Source organism: Schistocerca nitens, chromosome 2 (assembly GCF_023898315.1).
Source record: "Schistocerca nitens isolate TAMUIC-IGC-003100 chromosome 2, iqSchNite1.1, whole genome shotgun sequence".
Lineage (NCBI taxonomy): Eukaryota > Metazoa > Arthropoda > Insecta > Orthoptera > Acrididae > Schistocerca > Schistocerca nitens.
In genome coordinates, this window is record NC_064615.1 from 459050895 (window position 1) to 459072351 (window position 21457).

Consider the following 21457-nt stretch of genomic DNA (forward strand, 5'->3'; position numbering starts at 1 on the left):
GTACAGTTTAGAGGTTATTAATGTTCAGAGTTGGGAAATTACCTTCATACTGACTGTTACAACACATGTTCTACGTATTGTCCATCTCGTGCAATGCACAACTGTAGTCACCATAACCACTCTGACTGCACACAGAGGAGAGTGTCTCCAGCAATTTGGTCACAGGCATGTTGTATGCATTCCTCCAGGTGTCTCAAATCACAGATGCTCTCAGCATACAATGTCTGTTAAAGATGTCCCCATAGATAAAAATCAAGGGGCGTTAAGTCAGGGGATCTGGGTGACCACTCTACGGGACCACGGCAACCAATCCACTTCCCTGGCAGTTGTTCCTCCAACCATTCATGGACACCAATGCCATAGTTTGGAGGGGTGCCATTGTGCTGAAAATAAGATGGGAAAATGCCATCAGTGTTCAGTGTGGAAGGGAACACAAGGTCCTGCAGCAGCATCAGATACTGTGGTGCAGTTAAGGTGTTGTAAATGAAAAATGGCCCAATGATGCGGGTGTTCCATATGCCACACCACACCTTCACCTTTGCTGGACTATGTTCTCGAATTGGGGCAACCCAGTCTGGATTTGTGTCATTCCAGTATCAACAATTATAATGATTAACCTCACAGTTCAAAGTGAAATATGCCTCATCACTGAACAGTATGCCCTTGGCAAATGAAGGATCCACTTCATTTTGTTCAGTAACCCACAGGTAGAACTCCAACTGGCAATCAGGGTTATCCTCATTAAGTCGATGTTGCATCTGCAGCTTTTAAGGATGCCACTTATTGGTGTGCAATATCTGGACAACGGAGGACTGGCTTATTCCACACGTTAGCACCACACGACGGGTACTTTGTTTAAGACTTTTCACAAACAAGGCAACAACCACAGATGCAGTTTCCACATTGGTGGCAGTCCTTGGTCACCAACTACGTGCCTTATCATGGACAGAGCCCGTTTCCCAGAATTTGGTGATCACGTGAGTCACAGTGCTGTGCGATACCGGTTCTCTGTCTGGATGCCATCTGTTGTAGTCAGCTGCTATTGTTCGATAGCTGTGTTCCCCTGATATATGGATGACTTCAATCTTCTGTTCATGTGTCAGACCCATTTTAGATCACCTGGAAGAAAGAGAGACATGTGTCAATATCAAGGTAACTTTGAACATTAGTAACTTCTAAACTATACAAGATAGAGAAAAACAAATTACACCACTCAATTCCAGAGCTCAAGCAAGTGTTATTTGATGTGTCATACACCCTCCTTCCCATTAAAAAAAATGACTTGTATCCAAAATGGCGGATTTCAAGATAGCGGCCATGAATGACATTCACTCCAAAAGTTGTGGCCTCACATCAAACCTATGTCCCATCATCACATTTAAATTTTCCCTTTAATCTTCCAACTTATGAAGGTGTCCAAGGACTTTTGACTTGCCCTGTATTGTTCTGTGGATATTTAATCATTTTTATGTCTAAAGTTCCTTTATAAGAATGGAAAATGACCATTGTAAGCCATAATAACAACAATGTATAAATGTGCTATTAGGCTGCAATTTTTGGAGTACTATCAAAACAGAAAAAGTACTAACTCTGATTTATTAAATGAGGGGGAAAAAGATTGAGAAACATTATTTGTCTATGATTTTGTTTTTGAAAGGTACCACATTAAATGAATAACCATGTGTGAAGTAAAAATGTAGTTGTCAAGTGGGCATACTACAGTATATTTTTACAAAAAAATGTACATTCGCATATTGTACACAACTCAGCTGTAAACATCATGGTGCTTTTTTTGTTACAAGTTTTATTCTTTAAACACTACACAACATAATAATCATTCAGTTATAAACATTTTACATTTCAATGATATTAGAAATCACTTCAGTTGTGGATGCCACCAATTTAAAATAAAATCAGATGTACTTTTTTTAATATTTTAGGTGTTGTGGAGCACTTCGTAGTAGACATGAAGATTTAAATATGACAAGAGCAAATTCATTAATTTTGGAAAACATCAGTCTTATTGCTGAAAAGGTAATTACAAATAATATCCTTTTGAACTAATGCACCACTTTGTTGACTTTTTCATTAACAAAAATCTTTTTTTATGTAGAGTAAATGTTTTGCACCTACTGTGTTCTTTTTTAAGCTAAACGTATAGTAAAATGTTGGACTTAAAATTAAGTATATTCAGAGATATTTTACAAGCTCACTATATGAGAGTGTGGATGGATGATAGACTGGGAAAAGTAATTAGCATTTTAAAGTGATGTCATAGTGATTACAAAACGTTATGAATTTAAACATCAATATAATTCTAAACAGGAACTTGTAAAACTTATAATTATGAAGCAGAAACTGGAAACAGGGTAATGAAATAAAATAATAAAGTAGTTCCTATTGAGCTTAAGAAGAAACTCGTAGAATCACAAGTTGCCCCCCCCCCCCCCCAATACTTGATTAAGATAATTCTATTCTCCAAGGACTTTCAAATCAGAGCTCATCTTGGCTGGAACTGGTGACAATGCTTGTGTTTGGTACATCCAATACATATGCTGTTTCAGTCATATCACTGCAGACTCCTAACAGTTACCATCATAACTTACCGACAAGCATATCCTGTGTTTGCTCTATTGTCTTCTCAGTTCTTGTACTCACTTTTATTTATCTTCAACTCCTACACTACTGTCTGAACAGTACAGCAGAAATACCCATTTTCAACAATTTAAAATACTCTGGACAGCTAAATACACTCCAACATTCTCTAAATTGTTTTGTGTATCAGGAACCCCACTGCGAAAAAATCTTCCGCCAAATATCAGAGAAATAAAGCCAAGAAACAGCAAATGGTCCACCTTCTATTACAACTGATTTCATTTTTATACGCTTGCCTGCAGTTCATTCTGATGAAACCCCCTTCCACCAACCAATTCTGCCTCTCCATTTGCTCTATTTAAATTCTCTTCTTTCATAACAGCCATTTTCACTGTCCTTTCCATCACCACCTCTTCATTGTCACTTCTGCTTCAAATAAGACAAAACACAGCTTTGAATATACTAGACTAACCAATATATCATTCTCACAGCCCTTTATTATTATTGTTATTCTAATATTAGCAGTAGTAGTGTTAGTTATTATTAGCACCTTTATTAATGTGAATTATTATTACTAGAAAGTTTTGATGTAGTTTGTTGTGTTTTGTTCCTAGTTAGATGTAAGAGATAGCATCAAGGTTCTAATCAAGTTAGGTTAAATAAGCAATAAGTAAAATAAATAATAGCAGGCTTCCTTATATATGAACATGTGATTGCCATAAATGTCTGGTTTTGTGCATGCTTTTACACAGAATGACAAAGCACTTTCTTTCCTACATATTTCATGTCAAAGATTCTGCCCCCCTCCCTCCCTCCCTCTCTCTCTCTCTCTCTCTCTCTCTCTCTCTCTGTTTCTGTTTTACTCCTCTACCTCCCCCCTCATTCCTTCACCCCTCTTCTCCAGCCCTCTCTTTCTCTCCGGCACATGGTCTCTCCCTCTCTCTCTCTCTCTCTCTCTCTCTCTCTCTCTCTCTCCCTCCCTCTCTCTCTCTGGCTCATGGTGAGAGAGAAAGAGAGAGAGACAGAGAGAGAGAGAGAGAAAGAGAGAGAGCAATTGTATTTTCCTTTGGTTTTAGCATTACTTAAAGTATGAAGCAAAAATGATGGAAATAGAATATTCACTGATGAAAGTCAATTTGTGCTACAGGGAATGATACTATAAACAATGAGAGGAAAAAAGTAAGTATTGTGGATAGAAGAGTTAAAAATTATTCATCTTTATACTCCTTATTGGAGTACTGTAATACTCATTGGATAGTGTAGTTGCTTCATAATTTAATTTCACCATAGCTTACCTGTTAATAACAGTGAAAAAGATCTTACTTCCTTATTCTATTGTACCTAGATCATGAATTATAAAACAAGATATTTACTATTATACTTATGACAGATAAATAATTTATGATACATTAATTATTTTGTAAAGGAAATTGTCCTGATCAGTATCAGTAGTAGAATCATCAAATCGCAGCATCCTATTTTTGAACCATTAGTTCCATAACTAATGATTGTACAGAACAGTTCAGTTGAAATAAATCAGTACTTTATGAAAAAATAATTTGTGACTGTTGTAGATTGTTTCCACTAAATATCAACATATAGTTTTCAAGTTGAATACTGATGACTGATGTGGTTCTATTCACATATAAATTAAATTATCTTTTTAGTATATGTGACAGTTTGGAAAACAACAAACAATAATATTTTTTATAGTTTCTTTGGCTATTTTTGTATGTCCATTGCTTTCATTATTACCAGCAACCTTTGACTCACTGACCTGAATTTTGCTTGTGCACTAACAGCAGGCAGCTGGTCATCTCTGATGGCGTGGTGATTCTTCACAACTGTGACAGCTGAGACATCACCAAGACAGATAAAACAAATAAAACAATAAATAAACAAATGAAATTCTTGTAATTACAAGAACCATATTTAAAATAATTACATCTTTTCTTTGACAAATTACTAAGAACATTTCCTAACTCATGCACTGACTCTGTAATGAAGATACCAAGTAAAAACAAATTTGGTCTCTGCAAAAAGCAAACACTGCTGCTTATACCTAATGAACAAACCATAAGCATGTGGATTATCAGACTGACTGTGTGACTGGACTGAAGAGTTTATAGCAAACAGAATACAGCATGTCATTTTGAATGGAGAAAAGTCTGCAGATGTAAATGTAACTTCAGGTGTGCCCTAGGAAAGTGTTGTAGGACCATTATTTTTCACAATATATACCGACAACCTTGTAGATAACATTGGAACTTCCATGTGGCTTTTCACTGATGATGTTATTATATACAGGTAGATCATGATGCTGCAAAATTGAAGTGGAAAGGAAGATCTGCAAATGATTAATGATTGGTGCAGCGAGTGGTAACTGACTGTCAGCATAAATGAATGTAATGTAGAGGGAGACCAAGAGGTCAATACACTAAGCAGATTCAGAAGGATGTAGGTTGCAGTAGGTACTGGGAGATGAAGCAGCTTGCACAGGATAGAGTGGCGTGGAGAGCTGCATCAAACCAGTCTCAGGACTGAAGACCACAACAACAACAACATGTATTGCAAATTCATTTACAGAAAGACACTTTCTTCTATGATTACACAACTGCTGAAAAATCACTGGAAGCACTTATTTCCATAAAGTATCTACAAGTAGATTTATACAGTGATCTGAAGTGGAACAGCCACATAAAATTAACTGCAAGTAAGGCAGATGATACACTGTGATTCACTGGGAGAATGCTCAGGAGCTGTAGTGTATTTATAACAGGAAGTAGATTACAAAACACCCATTCAACCAATACTTGAATGTTGCTTGTCAGTATGGAATCTATATGAGATAGGACTGATGGAGGAAATAGGCAAGATATAAAGAAGAACAGCATGTTTGTTACAGGTTCATTTAGTAAGGGCAGAATAATTATGGAGATGCTCAGGCAACTCTAGTGACAGATGCTGCAAGAGAGTCATTCTGTATCACAGTATGGTGTAGTGTTAAAGTTCTGAGAGTGTATGTTCTTAGAAGAGTCACCCAGTACATTGCTTCCTCCTCTGTATATCTCACAAGAGAACCATCAAGATAAAATTAGAGATTTGAGCCTACACAGAGGGGTACCAGCAATTGTCCTTCCCATGAACCATATGCAACTCGAACAGCAGGAAAAGGGGAAAGTGGCACTGGTACACAAGTACCCACCATCACACACCTTAAGGTGGCTTGTGGAGTACAGATGTAGATATAGAAGAGCCTTCCCTTTCACACCTTTCAATCAGGAGAACAGTGTGGATTAAAAACTACCTATTATTCTGAATTGATAACTGTTTTTGCATTATTAATTTTGCAGGTCATTTGTTCTTGTTTGAAATGACATACGTAAGTCTTTGTAAGTTCAAGACTTCAACTCTTTAACAATTTGTACTCCCGTTGACACCCCCCCCCCCCCCCTCCAAGAACTGCAGACCTTGCCAAAGTGGGGTGGCTTGCCTGACTCAATGATAGAGAAAGTCACATCAGAGGTGCAATCACAATGGAGAAGTACATATGGAGATGCCAGACTAATATGTAGTACCTGAAGAGAGACAACAGACTTCTCAATAGTTGCAGGGTCAACAGTCTCAATGACTGACTGATCTGGTCTCATAACATTAGCCAACATGACCTTGCTGTGCTTGGACTATGAACTGCTAAAGTGTGGGAAAACTACGGCTGTTATTTTTCCCAAGGGCATGCAGTTCTACTACTTAGTTAAATGGTGATGGCATCCTCTTGGAGAAAGCATTGCAGAGGTAAAATAGTCCACCATTCAGCTCTTGAGCAGGTACTACACAGGATAATATTGTCATCAGGAAAAGAAAAACTATTGTTCCATGGGTCAGACCATGGAATGTTACATTCCTTAATCAAGTAGGCAGGTTAGGGAATTTAAAAAGGGAAATGGATATGTTGAAGTCAAATTACTGATGGTTAGGGACTAGAAATATTGCATCTATTTTTGGCAAAATTCACTTCTATTTTTTGCAAAATTTGCATCTATTTTTGTGAAATTCAAATATATTTTTGTGAAATTTGTGGCTATTTTTCTCGAAATTTGCATCAATTTTTTGTTTCTAAATTATTAAGTGTACAAATTTAAAAGGCTGTCAAACTACATAAGTGAAGATAAACAAAGCATTAGTCCTTTGAAATTGACTGCAAAGAAGTGCTGATTGGGAACTTTTTGAGTGGAATGTTTTCTTTTGAAAAACTTCAACAGCTTTTTACCCCAAAATGGTCTTTGTTTTCTTTGTTTGGCTGTATTCAATCTTCCAACAAATGACTGTTCTATTGAAAAGCAGCAGCTTTTTCACTGAATGCATCTCTTATTTAAGGTGTTTTTCAACATTATTTGTCTTTTCTTGCCCAATCACATGATTATGAAATCTACAGAATATTAATTTCTACCTTTAATGAGCATTTATAGCCATTGTGACCCATGCCTGACAATACTACAGATAGAACTGAACATGCACTTATCATAGAAGTAGAAGTGAAAGTAATTCTAGTAGAACAACAAGAGGAATATCAGTTTTGTCAGAAAAATATGACAGATTTATTTTCCAATCACTGTAGCTAATGTGAGCTCAAAATAGTGGCAGCTGGATGTGAGTGTAAACAAACTAGAATTTTGACCACCTGATTATAGAGGAGTGGTACAGGGAAACAAGCTACACCTTCCTCTCACAGGTCAGTCAGCCTATGCCCCCATTCTGCGAAGGCAGAACTGACACACTGTCACAGGGATCACCAATTTCTTCTGGTTTGTAAGAGTCATACTTGAAATACATGATGGAACCATGATTAGTTGCTTCACTCATTTCAGAATAAGAAAGTAAAACAATGAACAACGCACAACAGAAGGTAATGTGGAATGACTACCACACAGTTGCTTGATGACATTGGTAGATGGTATTCGATGTAACCACCATTCAAAACATCTGCCAACTAATTTTCCACATTAAAAGTGTCAACATTACAACAAATTTTGAACTTGAGGAAACAAATAAATGTATGCCTTCCTGTGTCATAAAATACAAGGTCACACAGTTGAGTACTAACTGCATTACATGGCATATATCTTAAATAGACCACACAAATTCCCACAACTGGCAGTTGACAGTTGTTGTGTTTGTGCACTTTTTTTATTTTGCAGACAGGTTCTGATGCATATTATCATCCAAACTGGGCTTCACCAGATGATGTAATATATGAGTAACTGAAAATTGGTTACATTTTCGATATTAATACACTGAAAATAAAACTATCTCCAATAAAATAGTTCCTCTGGACACAGTTTTCTAACATCTATTAGGTAATTTCACATTCTTGCATTTTGAGGTAGACTTCACATCTATTTCACATTTATTACAAATTGCGAGTGTTTCCAGTCCCTAGTGACGATCAGAAGCAGAATGAACAGGAAATGTTGTCAGGTGGGTAAAGGGTTATAAATACAAAATAAAATAGTCATGATGTGGGGGAAGGTCTAATAATGAATAAGGAAATATGAATGTGGATAAGCTACTATGAACAACATAGTGAATGCATTATCATAGCCACGTTGGAGACACAAATCTAATACCAAGCACAGTAGTACAAGCTTACCATAGATGATGACATACAACAAATTATTCAAATAATTAAAGTAGAAGAAAATTTAATTGTGATGGGTAACTGGAATTTGATAGTAGGAAAAGGTAGGGAAGAAAAAGTAGTAGGAGACTCTGGACTGAGCAAAAGAAATGGAACGGTAATCTGCCTCAGAATTTTGTGCATAGCATAATTAATCATAGTTACCCATGGATTAAGAGTCATGAAAGAAAATTGTATTCATGGAAGAGCCCTGAAGATACTGGAAGATTTCAGATTGATTATATAATGATAATACAGAGATTGTGGAACCAGATTTTAATTCGTAAGACATTTGCAGGGGCAGTGGTGGGCTCTTATCACAATTTATTGTTTATGAGCTGTAGATACAATGGAAGAGATTGCAAAAAGGTAGTAAATAACTGAGGTGGCTCATGGGTATGTTGAATTATCCAGAGGTTATTGAGAGTTTCAAAGGGATAGTGTTCAGTAGAAGATGAATGGGTCACTTTGATAGCTGAAGTAGTGAAGGCAACAAACGACGAAACAGGTTAAAAGATAAGGCCTAGTAGAAACCTTTGAATGTCACAGGACTTACTAAATTTACTTGATAAAGGAGCAAATATAAAAATGCTGCAAATGAAGCAGGCGAACAGCAATAGAAACATCTAAAAACTGAGATTGACAGGTAGTGAATAATGGTTAAGCAGGGATGCCTAGAGAAAAAATGCAAGGCTATAGAAGCATGTATAAGTAGAGGAAAGATAGATGACATGTGTAGCAAATTAAAGAGACCTTTGGGGAAAAGAGAAGCAGCTGAATGTTAAGAGCTCAGATGGAAATCAGTACTAAGTAAAGAAAGTAAAGGTGAAAGGAAATTGTAAAGAGACTATGCAAGGAAAATGAACCTGAAGACAGTATTGTAGAAAGGCAAGTGGGAGTAGATGAAAATGAGGGGGGAGATCTGCTACTGTGAAAAATTAACAGGGCCCCTGGAGCTGATGACACTCCCTCAGAATTATTCATATCCTTGGTGAAAGCCAGCCACGACAACACTATCCCATCTGGCATGCAAGATGTGTGAGACTGGTAATGAAGATGAATGTAATAATTCCAGTTACAAAGACAGTAGATGTGAATATTACTGAACTATCAGTTTAATAAGTCATGGTTGCAAAATACTGACATGAATTATTTACAGAACAATGGGAAATCTTTGGAAGCTGAAGTTTTGAGAGATCATTTTGGATTCCATAAAAAATGTAAGACCACACGAGGCAATACTGATCCTATGGCTTGTCTCAGCTTAAATGAAGACAAACATAGTATTTGTAGACTTAGAGAGGGTTTTGACAATGTTAACTGGAATACACTCGTCAACATTCTCAAGATAGCAGGGTAAAAAGGAGGGAGCAGAAGACTGTTTATAACTTGTATAGAAACCAGACAGCAGCTGCAAGAGTCAGAGGACATGAAAAGGAAGCAGAAACTGAGAAGGGAATGAGACAATGTTGCAGCCTGTCCCAGATGTTATTCAATCTGTACATTAAGGAAACAGTGGTACTGCAATGGTCTCTCACATGGCACTATCTTATGCTAGCCTATTTGTGACCCATCTAAATGAATGCTTCCTAACCAACAGGCTCTCAAACCCCTCACCTGATTCTGATTCATTGATGACATTTGCATGATCTGGTCCAAGGGTGAGGATGCCTTGTTTCACATTCCTCCAGAACCTCTACAACTTCTTCCCCATTTGCTCCACCTGTTCCCCCTCAACTCAACAAGTTGCCTTCTTTGCTGTCAACCTCCACCTCAAAAATGGCTCCATTTGTACCTCTGTCTACATCAAACCTACTGACCACCAACAAGCAACTTCCATCTCAAAGATGGCTACACTTGTAGCTCCATCCACATCAAACCTAGCAACTTCCAGGATCACTACATTGATATATCCATCCGCGTCAAACCTACCAATCACCAACAATACTTCCACTTTGACAGCTGCCACAATTCCACATCAAGAAGCACCTTTCATAAAGCCTAGGCACCTGTGAACATCACATCTGTGGTGACACGCAATCCCTCTCCAAATCTGCCAAGGCTTCACTGAGGCCTTTTCACATACTGAAATTTTCCCCCTTCACCCTTGTCTAGAAACAGAGCACCCATGTCTTGTCTCCCAAGTCACCTACTATACCCCCCATACCTACTATCTGACCATGACTGAGAACCACAGAGGGCTGGAGCAACTGAATAACATTCTGCTCCGAAGTTTTGACTAGGTCTCATAGTGCCCTCAAATGAGAAATATCCTCTCCACTCCCCTCCTCACCATCCCACAGTGTTGTTCTGCCACCCACCCAACTGTGCAACATACTTTTATGTCCCTTTTATACACCTGCTCCCAGCCCCTTACCATATGGCTCATATCCATGCAATAGACACAGATGCATACATCCTCCCCCTATCATCTACTCCAGTCCTGTCACAGGCATCTCCTATGCAATCAAAGAGAGAGCCACCTATGAAAGCAGTGATGTGATCTACCAACTTTCAACTTAGGTGCAATTACTGTGCTACATTCCATGTGGGCATGGCAACTAATAAGTTGTCTGTCTACCCGAACAGCCAGCACCAAACTGTTACCAAGAGACAGCTGGATCATCTGGATCACCCAGTTGCTGATCATGCCATGCAACACTATATGCTAGATGTTAGCAACTGCTTCACAGCTTGCATAATCTAAATTCTTCCCACCACCAGCAGCTTTTCTGAGCTGCAACATATCTTTTATTCCTATAATATCCCCAGCCTCAGTGCTTGATAGTCCCTGTTCTACATATGCTATCCCATTCCCTGCTCTCACGCTTGTGCTGCACATGCCTAATATCCCACCAACACATCAGCTGAGCTGTTTTCCCTTCTCTACTTCTCTCCTCTACATCTTCCCTCTTCCTCCATAAAGCACAACCTCCTCATGCTGCACCTGGCAACCCTATCCTGTACCTACCACCTCTTTGCACACTCCCACTGTCAGCACTGGCAACTTCCCCCTCCCCCTCCCCCTCCCTGCCCCTTGTCTCTTTTGTGCCCCACTACACACCTCAGCCAAGACTGCTGCTCACCTCTGATGCAGTCAGGCCATATGTGAGTGAGTTGTTTTGTGTGAATGTGTGTGGATCTTCTATTTCTGATGAAGAACATAGTCTGATGGCTGCCTATACACGTTATTCCTTTTCATTGCACCTGTCTGTGGCTCATGTGATGGGCAGCATTCTATCCTTTCCATATTGTTCTTATTCCAATTTGAGGTATTCCTTTCTACCAGAATCATTATTACAAATATTCCTCACTGTTATTAGAAAAAGAGAAGACCTAAGCATACAAAGATAGGAAAGTATTTTTATGTACCCACTAATACCACAAAATGTTCCCATCTTACAAACATGTACTTTCCTGGAATGACTTGAAACTAATGATATGATATGATTTTCCTGCTCTCATTGTAGTGCAGCTATAAATAAACTCACTGTGTCAAATCTAAAACACTAGCCACTTGGTGGAAAAAATGCTGTAAATTTTGATGTCCTTGCCCAAAAATTAATCACATGATACTTTTGTTATGTTTGACACTCCTATCTTCCATTGAAAGGAATGCTGCGATGAATATGAGTACTATTTCCTATAGTTACCACACTTTAACAAATCAAATCACTGATTGGGATTGATTTGTAGTTTTGTTTTCCTCATAGTTAAAGACAGCCTCTGGGAGGAACATAAGATCTTACTATTCTGCATTATTATCTTACAATCTTAATTGGTCATTGTGATTTAGTCATTCACCATTTACACATAAAATACTGAAACAGTACAGAGTTTGTATTATTATTGTAATTCAGTTTCAGTTTTGCTTACACATTCCATTTCATTCATACAAAATCAAACATAACTATAAAAACTTCAGTTCACTCACAGCTCATACTCACAAATCAGTCCCATATATGACTGATTTGTTTGTCACAAATTGACATATTCATTATTCATTTTGTTGTTCACCTAATGATTGAAATTATTTTTTATACTACTACTGATAATGTTGTTAAAGATGAGAATGAATTACAATAGTTAATGGGTGCTAAAATTCATTAACTGTATCTTATGTTTCCAAATTTTTAGTGCTTTTTTTTTTCTTTTTTACTTCTGTAAAATTAATTATATTTAAGACATATTGATCTATAAGTGTGCATATTGTTCATTGTGTAGGGAAGCATTATAGGATTATGTGGTGAACCAGGATCTGGTAAAACAGCACTTCTTATGGCTATACTAGGGCAGCTAAAGATAGCAAGCGGATCTGGACATATTACAAGGAATGGTTTTTGTGCATATGTGAAGCAAAACCCTTGGATGTGGGATGCAACTTTACGTGATAATATAGTATTCATGGAAGAATTTAAACGTGATAGGTGAGTAACATTCATGATGTTATTAGTTTATAAAGCTGCACTCATCCCTTTATAAGTAAAACACAAATCTTGATGAGAATTCTTTTATATCATGATGTTTTCTTCTTCTATGAAAACTTGAAAAAGGGATTCAAAATAGACATAGGAACATCCAGTAGAATAAAATTTCTACCATGACATATTGTTTTCTAATGAAGTACTCTTCCCCCATGAACCATGGACCTTGCCGTTGGTGGGGAGGCTTGCGTGCCTCAGCGATACAGATGGCCGTACCGTAGGTGCTACCACAACGGAGGGGTATCTGTTGAGAGGCCAGACAAACATGTGGTTCCTGAAGAGGGGCAGCAGCCTTTTCAGTAGTTGCAGGGGCAACAGTCTGGATGATTGACTGATCTGGCCTTGTAACATTAACCAAAACGGCCTTGCTGTGCTGGTACTGCGAATGGCTGAAAGCAAGGGGAAACTACAGCCGTAATTTTTCCCGAGGACATGCAGCTTTACTGTATGATTAAATGATGATGGCGTCCTCTTGGGTAAAATATTCCGGAGGTAAAATAGTCCCCCATTCGGATCTCCGGGCGGGGACTACTCAGGAGGACGTCGTTATCAGGAGAAAGAAAACTGGCATTCTACGGATCGGAGCGTGGAATGTCAGATCCCTTAATCGGGCAGGTAGGTTAGAAAATTTAAAAAGGGAAATGGATAAGTTCAAGTTAGATATAGTGGGAATTAGTGAAGTTCGGTGGCAGGAGGAACAAGACTTTTGGTCAGGTGATTACAGGGTTATAAATACAAAATCAAATAGGGGTAATGCAGGAGTAGGTTTAATAATGAATAAAAAAATAGGAGTGCGGGTTAGCTACTACAAACAGCATAGTGAACGCATTATTGTGGCCAAGATAGACACAAAGCCCATGCCTACTACAGTAGTACAAGTTTATATGCCAACTAGCTCTGCAGATGATGAAGAAATTGATGAAATGTATGACGAGATAAAAGAAATTATTCAGGTAGTGAAGGGAGATGAAAATTTAATAGTCATGGGTGACTGGAATTCGTCAGTAGGAAAAGGGAGAGAAGGAAACATAGTAGGTGAATATGGATTGGGGGGAAGAAATGAAAGAGGAAGCCGCCTTGTAGAATTTTGCACAGAGCATAACTTAATCATAGCTAACACTTGGTTCAAGAATCATAAAAGAAGGTTGTATACCTGGAAGAATCCCAGAGATACTAATAGGTATCAGATAGATTATATAATGGTAAGACAGAGATTTAGGAACCAGGTTTTAAATTGTAAGACATTTCCAGGGGCAGATGTGGATTCTGACCACAATCTATTGGTTATGAACTGCAGATTGAAACTGAAGAAACTGCAAAAAGGTGGGAATTTAAGGAGATGGGACCTGGATAAACTGAAAGAACCAGAGGTTGTAGAGAGTTTCAGGGAGAGCATAAGGGAACAATTGACAGGAATGGGGGAAAGAAATACAGTAGAAGATGAATGGGTAGCTCTGAGGGATGAAGTAGTGAAGGCAGCAGAGGATCAAGTAGGTAAAAAGACGAGGGCTAATAGAAATCCTTGGGTAACAGAAGAAATATTGAATTTAATCGATGAAAGGAGAAAATATAAAAATGCAGTAAATGAAGCAGGCAAAAGGGAATACAAACGTCTCAAAAATGAGATCGACAGAAAGTGCAAAATGGCTAAGCAGGGATGGCTAGAGGACAAATGTAAGGATGTAGAGGCTTGCCTCACTAGGGGTAAGATAGATACTGCCTACAGGAAAATTAAAGAGACCTTAGGAGAGAAGAGAACCACTTGTATGAATATCAAGAGCTCAGATGGCAACCCAGTTCTAAGCAAAGAAGGGAAGGCAGAAAGGTGGAAGGAGTATATAGAGGGTTTATACAAGGGCGAAGTACTTGAGGACAATATTATGGAAATGGAAGAGGATGTAGATGAAGATGAAATGGGAGATAAGATACTGCGTGAAGAGTTTGACAGAGCACTGAAAGACCTGAGTCGAAACAAGGCCCCGGGAGTAGACAACATTCCATTAGAACTACTGATGGCCTTGGGAGAGCCAGTCATGACAAAACTCTACAATCTGGTGAGCAAGATGTATGAGACAGGCGAAATACCCACAGACTTCAAGAAGAATATAATAATTCCAATACCAAAGAAAGCAGATGTTGACAGATGTGAAAATTACCGAACTATCAGTTTAATAAGTCACAGCTGCAAAATACTAACGCGAATTCTTTACAGACGAATGGAAAAACTGGTAGAAGCAGACCTCGGGGAAGATCAGTTTGGATTCCGTAGAAATGTTGGAACACGTGAGGCAATACTAACCTTATGACTTATCTTAGAAGAAAGATTAAGAAAAGGCAAACCTACGTTTCTAGCATTTGTAGACTTAGAGAAAGCTTTTGACAACGTTAACTGGAATACTCTCTTTCAAATTCTGAAGGTGGCAGGGGTAAAATACAGGGAGCGAAAGGCTATTTACAATTTGTACAGAAACCAGATGGCAGTTATAAGAGTCGAGGGACATGAAAGGGAAGCAGTGGTTGGGAAAGGAGTGAGACAGGGTTGTAGCCTCTCCCCGATGTTATTCAATCTGTATATTGAGCAAGCAGTAAAGGAAACAAAAGAAAAATTCGGAGTAGGTATTAAAATTCATGGAGAAGAAGTACAAAACTTTGAGGTTCGCCGATGACATTGTAATTCTGTCAGAGACAGCAAAGGACTTGGAAGAGCAGTTGAACGGAATGGACAGTGTCTTGAAAGGAGGATATAAGATGAACATCAACAAAAGCAAAACGAGGATAATGGAATGTAGTCTAATTAAATCGGGTGACGCTGAGGGGATTAGATTAGGAAGTGAGACACTTAAAGTAGTAAAGGAGTTTTGCTATTTAGGGAGTAAAATAACTGAAGATGGTCGAAGTAGAGAGGATATAAAATGTAGACTGGCAATGGCAAGGAAATCGTTTCTGAAGAAGAGAAATTTGTTAACATCGAGTATAGATTTAAGTGTCAGGAAGTCGTTTCTGAAAGTATTTGTATGGAGTGTAGCCATGTATGGAAGTGAAACGTGGACGATAACCAGTTTGGACAAGAAGAGAATAGAAGCTTTCGAAATGTGGTGCTACAGAAGAATGCTGAAGATAAGGTGGGTAGATCACGTAACTAATGAGGAGGTATTGAATAGGATTGGGGAGAAGAGAAGTTTGTGGCACAACTTGACTAGAAGAAGGGATCGGTTGGTAGGACATGTTTTGAGGCATCAAGGGATCACAAATTTAGCATTGGAGGGCAGCGTGGAGGGTAAAAATCGTAGAGGGAGACCAAGAGATCAATACACTAAGCAGATTCAGAAGGATGTAGGTTGCAGTAGGTACTGGGAGATGAAGAAGCTTGCACAGGATAGAGTAGCATGGAGAGCTGCATCAAACCAGTCTCAGGACTGAAGACTACAACAACAACAACAACAATGAAGTACTTCTCATTGGCTATGTATCTTTCTTTCCAACAACAGGCACATGTCTTTACATTAATTTCATACAAATGTGTATCATTTGATAGTTGCTAAAGTAACAATGTTAGCTGGGACATTTTATTATAATACTAGTTTTAGGATTTTCAGTTTACATGCAGTGCCTGTAACAAAAAATGGAATACATTTGTTTTGAAATTTTCAGAACATATTGAATGTGTGATTAATTTTAGCAGTAGAGCCCCTTATTAATTATATCTTGAACCAATATCTTGAATCTGAACAACAAGACATTTTCAAGCAGAGTCATTTCAAGAAACAGTAAGTTATATTTGCCACTGCCTTGTCCTGTAATTTTATCACCCATGAAACATTAATGCTGCTTGACTGATTATCACTGCAGTACTATTTAAATTGCAAAGAAGTTACTGGCTTTGTTATGGTTACTGGTAAGTAATCAGTAAAATCACTGCAAGCAACCAAGAGGTGACAGTCTGAGAGCACCAAATACAGAATTGATGACAGATATGAGAAGACATTTCAGCTAAATAGCAGGTAAAAATTCCTCAATTTTTATTTTACAAGTGCAGTATAGAAGCTCTTTTTAAATGTCAGAGTAAATGTCAAGCTGTTCGGTTTTTTTAAATTTTCATAACAAGTTGGAGACACTGTTTCTGGATGTACCCTTATGGTTATAATAATGGACATTTTATGTCATTCCATCACTAAATAATAAAGGAAGTCTTCCACACTAATAATTTGAATTCCACCATGTGGGCATACACTGTGGTGGCTTAAGATGATTTTTCCTGTTACATATTGTATGTAGAAATGTATGTAATACTGAAGAAACCGATGCTGATAATCTGCTGTGTATGACCAAAGAAAAAAGAACAATCACATGATTTAATGCATTTTGTGATTAATGTTAATGCTTACTATATTTTGACTGTGATAATGAATTTATTCATGTATAAGCACTGTCTTCATACACAATTGTTTGTTCTCTTTTTTTATGTACAATGGGATTTCTGATCCCAAGGGTATGATGGAGGCTGGGGGGGGGGGGGGGGGGGGCATCTTTAGACTTCAGGCAGTTCTCAGTTCACTACTTCCTTTTCCTACTGCTGCACTTTGTCTCAAATTCAGCATTATACATCATTAGTGTAGTATAATTACAGATTACATGAAAAGCTCAAACAAAAGTGCAACATGAAATGATCTAAAAATTGTCTATAGCTGATGATGAGCCCTTAGGACCCAAAATGACGTGTTACAAATAAAAGTGAATCTATAGCCTTTGTTTACATGATGTAGCATGACCATTACCCACACAAAAATGCCTTCAGTAATTGCACCTTTGCTGTATCTGGCTGAAAAGTTGGTGATGGAAACAATTTGCTAACAATTAATGCAATCCACACTGGACTTGCAGTTCACACACATTAATTGCACTTGAATGTTGAATGAACTATGGTTTATGGGTAGATTGAGTCTGCTCTACAGCAAGTACAGTACTGATAACTGGATAGCTGTGTACTATACTCAGATGATGACCTCTAATATGATGTTTCAAGTGCAGTATCCTAACACTGAAGTGACACAAAAGTTAAAATGTGACAAACAATTATTTAACACAGTCACTGATTAAGGTTCACAAATCACTGTCCTTGAAGTCTAACAGACATCCCAGGATGAAAACGATGTATGCAGTAAGTAGCTATTGGAAATAGTACAGTTTTCAGTTTGACTCTATTGTCATAGTGAGCATTATTGAAGCTTGCCATGATAATGGTTACACTTTCATGGTTGAATTAACTGTTTAAGACAGTCACAGAATTAATGAATAAACTTCCTGGTGCAAAATCAAGATAAACTGCTGTACATTTACCAATTTAATATGTACTAAACCATCTGCAATACACTGTGCTGTATATTCAGACATAGACCCTGCTCTGTTCAAACTCACAGCAGACTGGCTTAAAAATGGCTTCCAACCTATCTCTTTACAATAATTAGACATAGCTTTAGCTACTGTTGTTAACCAGATTTTTACAAGTTACACCTATGATTTACATTTCTGAATAACTGAATAGTGGAAAGATATTGATTTTAGCTAGTATGTTTAGATACAGAAAACATTTCTATTAAATTACACTGACTAGCTTGCCAAAATGTGGTGTTCTGTTTCAGTAACAGTGTTGTCACTAAGAATGCTATTTACTTCCTTCCTATTTCTTTTGTACCAATACTTTTGAAAATAGTAGAACATTGTATGTACCAACAGATTTACAAACGTTTCATCTGCAGTGGAACACTGACAAACACTCAGTATCACCATCTGAACAGGTGTCAGAAGACCCAATGGCACTAACTGACTGCCATCTCATCCTCAGCTGATAGTTTTCACTGGATGTGGGTATGGAGGGGCATATGATCAGCACACTGCTCTCCCAGCCATTGTCAGTTTTCATGGCCACAGCTGCTGTTTCTCAGTCAAGTAGCTCCTCAATTGGCCTTACAAAAACTGAGTGCACCCTGCTTGCAAACAGCACTCATCAGACCTGGACAGTCACCCATCCAAGAGTTAGCCCAGCCTGACAGTTCTTAAGTTCAGAGATCTGACAGGAACTGGTGTTACCACTACGGAAAGGCTGTTAGCCCAAACACTTAGTATGGCTTCAGGAAAAATTCATGTCCACTGAAAGCTATTGAAAACGTTGTTTTGGTAATACACAATGCCTCTGAAGCAAAATCATCTGTTAGTGTTCTGCTGATTGATCTAAACAAGGTGTTTGAGTCTGTGAGTAATCAGATTCTAACAGATGAACATAGGTGTTATGGCATTACACTTATAGAATCTTATCTTGACGATAGGAAGCAGAAGGTACACTTTAATGGTATGAGCTCTGAACACCTAGATGTTTCAAGAGGCATGCCCCAAGGTTCTGTACTGGGATCCTTATTGTTTATAACTTATATTAATGAGCTAGCTAGTGTCATGCCTATAAATCTTCTCTGCAGGCTAATGACACCACTTTCACTGCAAATGGAAATGACATAGAGGACATAAAGGAGCAAAGTGATGCCAATCTAAGAATTTCACCAAAGTACTGACTATTAGTCCTGCAAAGCTATTTGACCTAACATGGCTGACATACTTCACAATATTGCATAGGGGAAGTCTTTGACTCTGGTCTGCATGAATTTCACGCAAGACTTTAGCATCACTTTGAAAATAAACCACTTGCTAGGAATTATGTATGGGTTTGAGCACTTGGGAAGGACAGAAGGAGAAATTGCATTCACATATTTGGAGACTGACTTAAAATGAACATCATTGTTATATGTGCTAAATTACTAATGACATATCTGCAATCTCTAAGCCAATAATGGTTCATTGTTGGTAATGAATAAGAATTTGGTGGCATAAAGGAAAAAAAATAAAACTTGTCAGCTGTGTGAAATGTGGCTAAAGCCTCTTGGAAATAGATCTTAATTGGTTGCACAGTAACTTGGAGAATATATGTTAGGAGGCTCAATGATTTGTATAGTACAACACATCTCCAGAGGCAACACTGACAAGACAAATGGCCATTACAATTTAAGGGATAGTATCTTAAATTTTTGGAAGTAGTCCTAGAAGCATCACATTTAGCCACCTCACTCCCGTGATATTTCATTAAATAAAGCAGATGTCAGTGATGGTATAAGTAGTTTAATATATCAAATAACTTTGCTAAAGTGATAGGATGCACCACGTTGTTAGTACTGATGGTTGATGATCATAAATCATGAAAATATTTTCTAATAGTTTACTTGGTGAGGCTGAACACATGTATTTTATGTAAGAATTCATTTCTGTCTGTGCATATAATTGAGTAGAAATGGACATAGTTTTTCCACCAGATGGGGCAATGTTGGAAATGGCTTACAGTCACACTACTCGTTGTGTAGGTGGTTTCTCCTTGCAGTCAGTTCTCACCTAGGAGTTATGCCATGCTCCATGGAGTAAGGATGTTCATGACAATCAACAATTACATCATGAGATGGAAAGAAAAAGTGAGTTAGTCTGCTGTGACGTGTCAGATTAGAAGTACATAGTGCATGTTTGCATGTAAAGTCATTTATTTATTGTATGGCAGGCATGCAATGAATGAGGTATTTCCAAGCTGTGAATGCTGGATGAATATATGCTGATAAAAGAAGCATTTTGTTCTATTATTTCATAAAATTTGGAAGATCAAGTACTTCTGTCCAATTTTCAGCACAACACCAACTGCATCGGAAATGAAGCCAGTGGAAAGAAGAGATGTGGCAGAGAGGCATACTAAATTTACCAGTTTCACGTTTACAATATCAAACCAAATTATAACAGCATCTGAACGCATCCATGTCTCCATAAGATTAGCAGAACAGCTCATCTAGGCAACCACATGTAGAGTACAAACATTTATGTGCTAAAAAATTGACAGTATCTAATAAACAAAGTTTTGTTAACAGTCTGGAAGAAATTAATTTTTTTCATCATAACAAGTTCCATTAAACAACACAGTTGTACTTGGCAACTGTGACAACAGCAAACAGTGAATCACACACTCAAATGATATTAGCTCTGTAGTTAAATAAAGTGGAAGAGGAATTCAGTAGATGAGGAAGACTATTAAGCTACTTGACAATCATTGTGACAGATAAGGTAATGGAAGTCCACAAGTGAGAAGAGCTTCAATTGAGTCATCAGTGCCGCAGCAGTACTCTACAGGCTACAGTGGTACCATCTACGGATCAGCAAATTCCATCAGCCACCTTTGCAGCACACCCACTGGTTGCAACAGAGTTCATCTGACCTGCATATTCAACTCCCTATTGACATCTCAACATAATGAGCACCACAAGCTCTTTGGTTAGCTGTATATGATTGAAATTATTTTCTTTCAATTTTACTTTTTTATGTTCAAAATTTACGGGTTGGTTATCAAGATATTATGACAGTTGGTGCTAGATGATGACTGAAAATAATTTAGGTTTGTTGTGTTGTATGCCTGTACTTACTAAAAACATGGAGCAATACATAGAAGAGATTTGTAAAACCTTAAATGAGATTATTAGAAAGTAATTAAAGAATCAAAGTATGAACATTGCAAACTTAAGCACTTGATTGGATAAGAAAATTGCAGATCTACATTATAAAATAGATACCAATAATGTTGAGCTAAGAACTGAATTATCCCAAGTGTTACAGTTCAGTGTATTAA

General features: G+C 37.8%; 1 protein-coding gene across 1 annotated transcript in view; it reads left to right on the forward strand.

The window, feature by feature from the left end:
* The window catches only part of LOC126236346 (ATP-binding cassette sub-family C member 12-like), a 535156-nt gene that overhangs the window by 229781 nt on the left and 283918 nt on the right, over positions 1-21457 (forward strand). Inside the window, exons 13-14 of the mRNA XM_049945576.1 lie at positions 1941-2034; positions 12497-12699. Coding sequence (XP_049801533.1) covers positions 1941-2034; positions 12497-12699 — 297 coding nt within the window. The remainder of the gene's footprint in view (positions 1-1940; positions 2035-12496; positions 12700-21457) is intronic.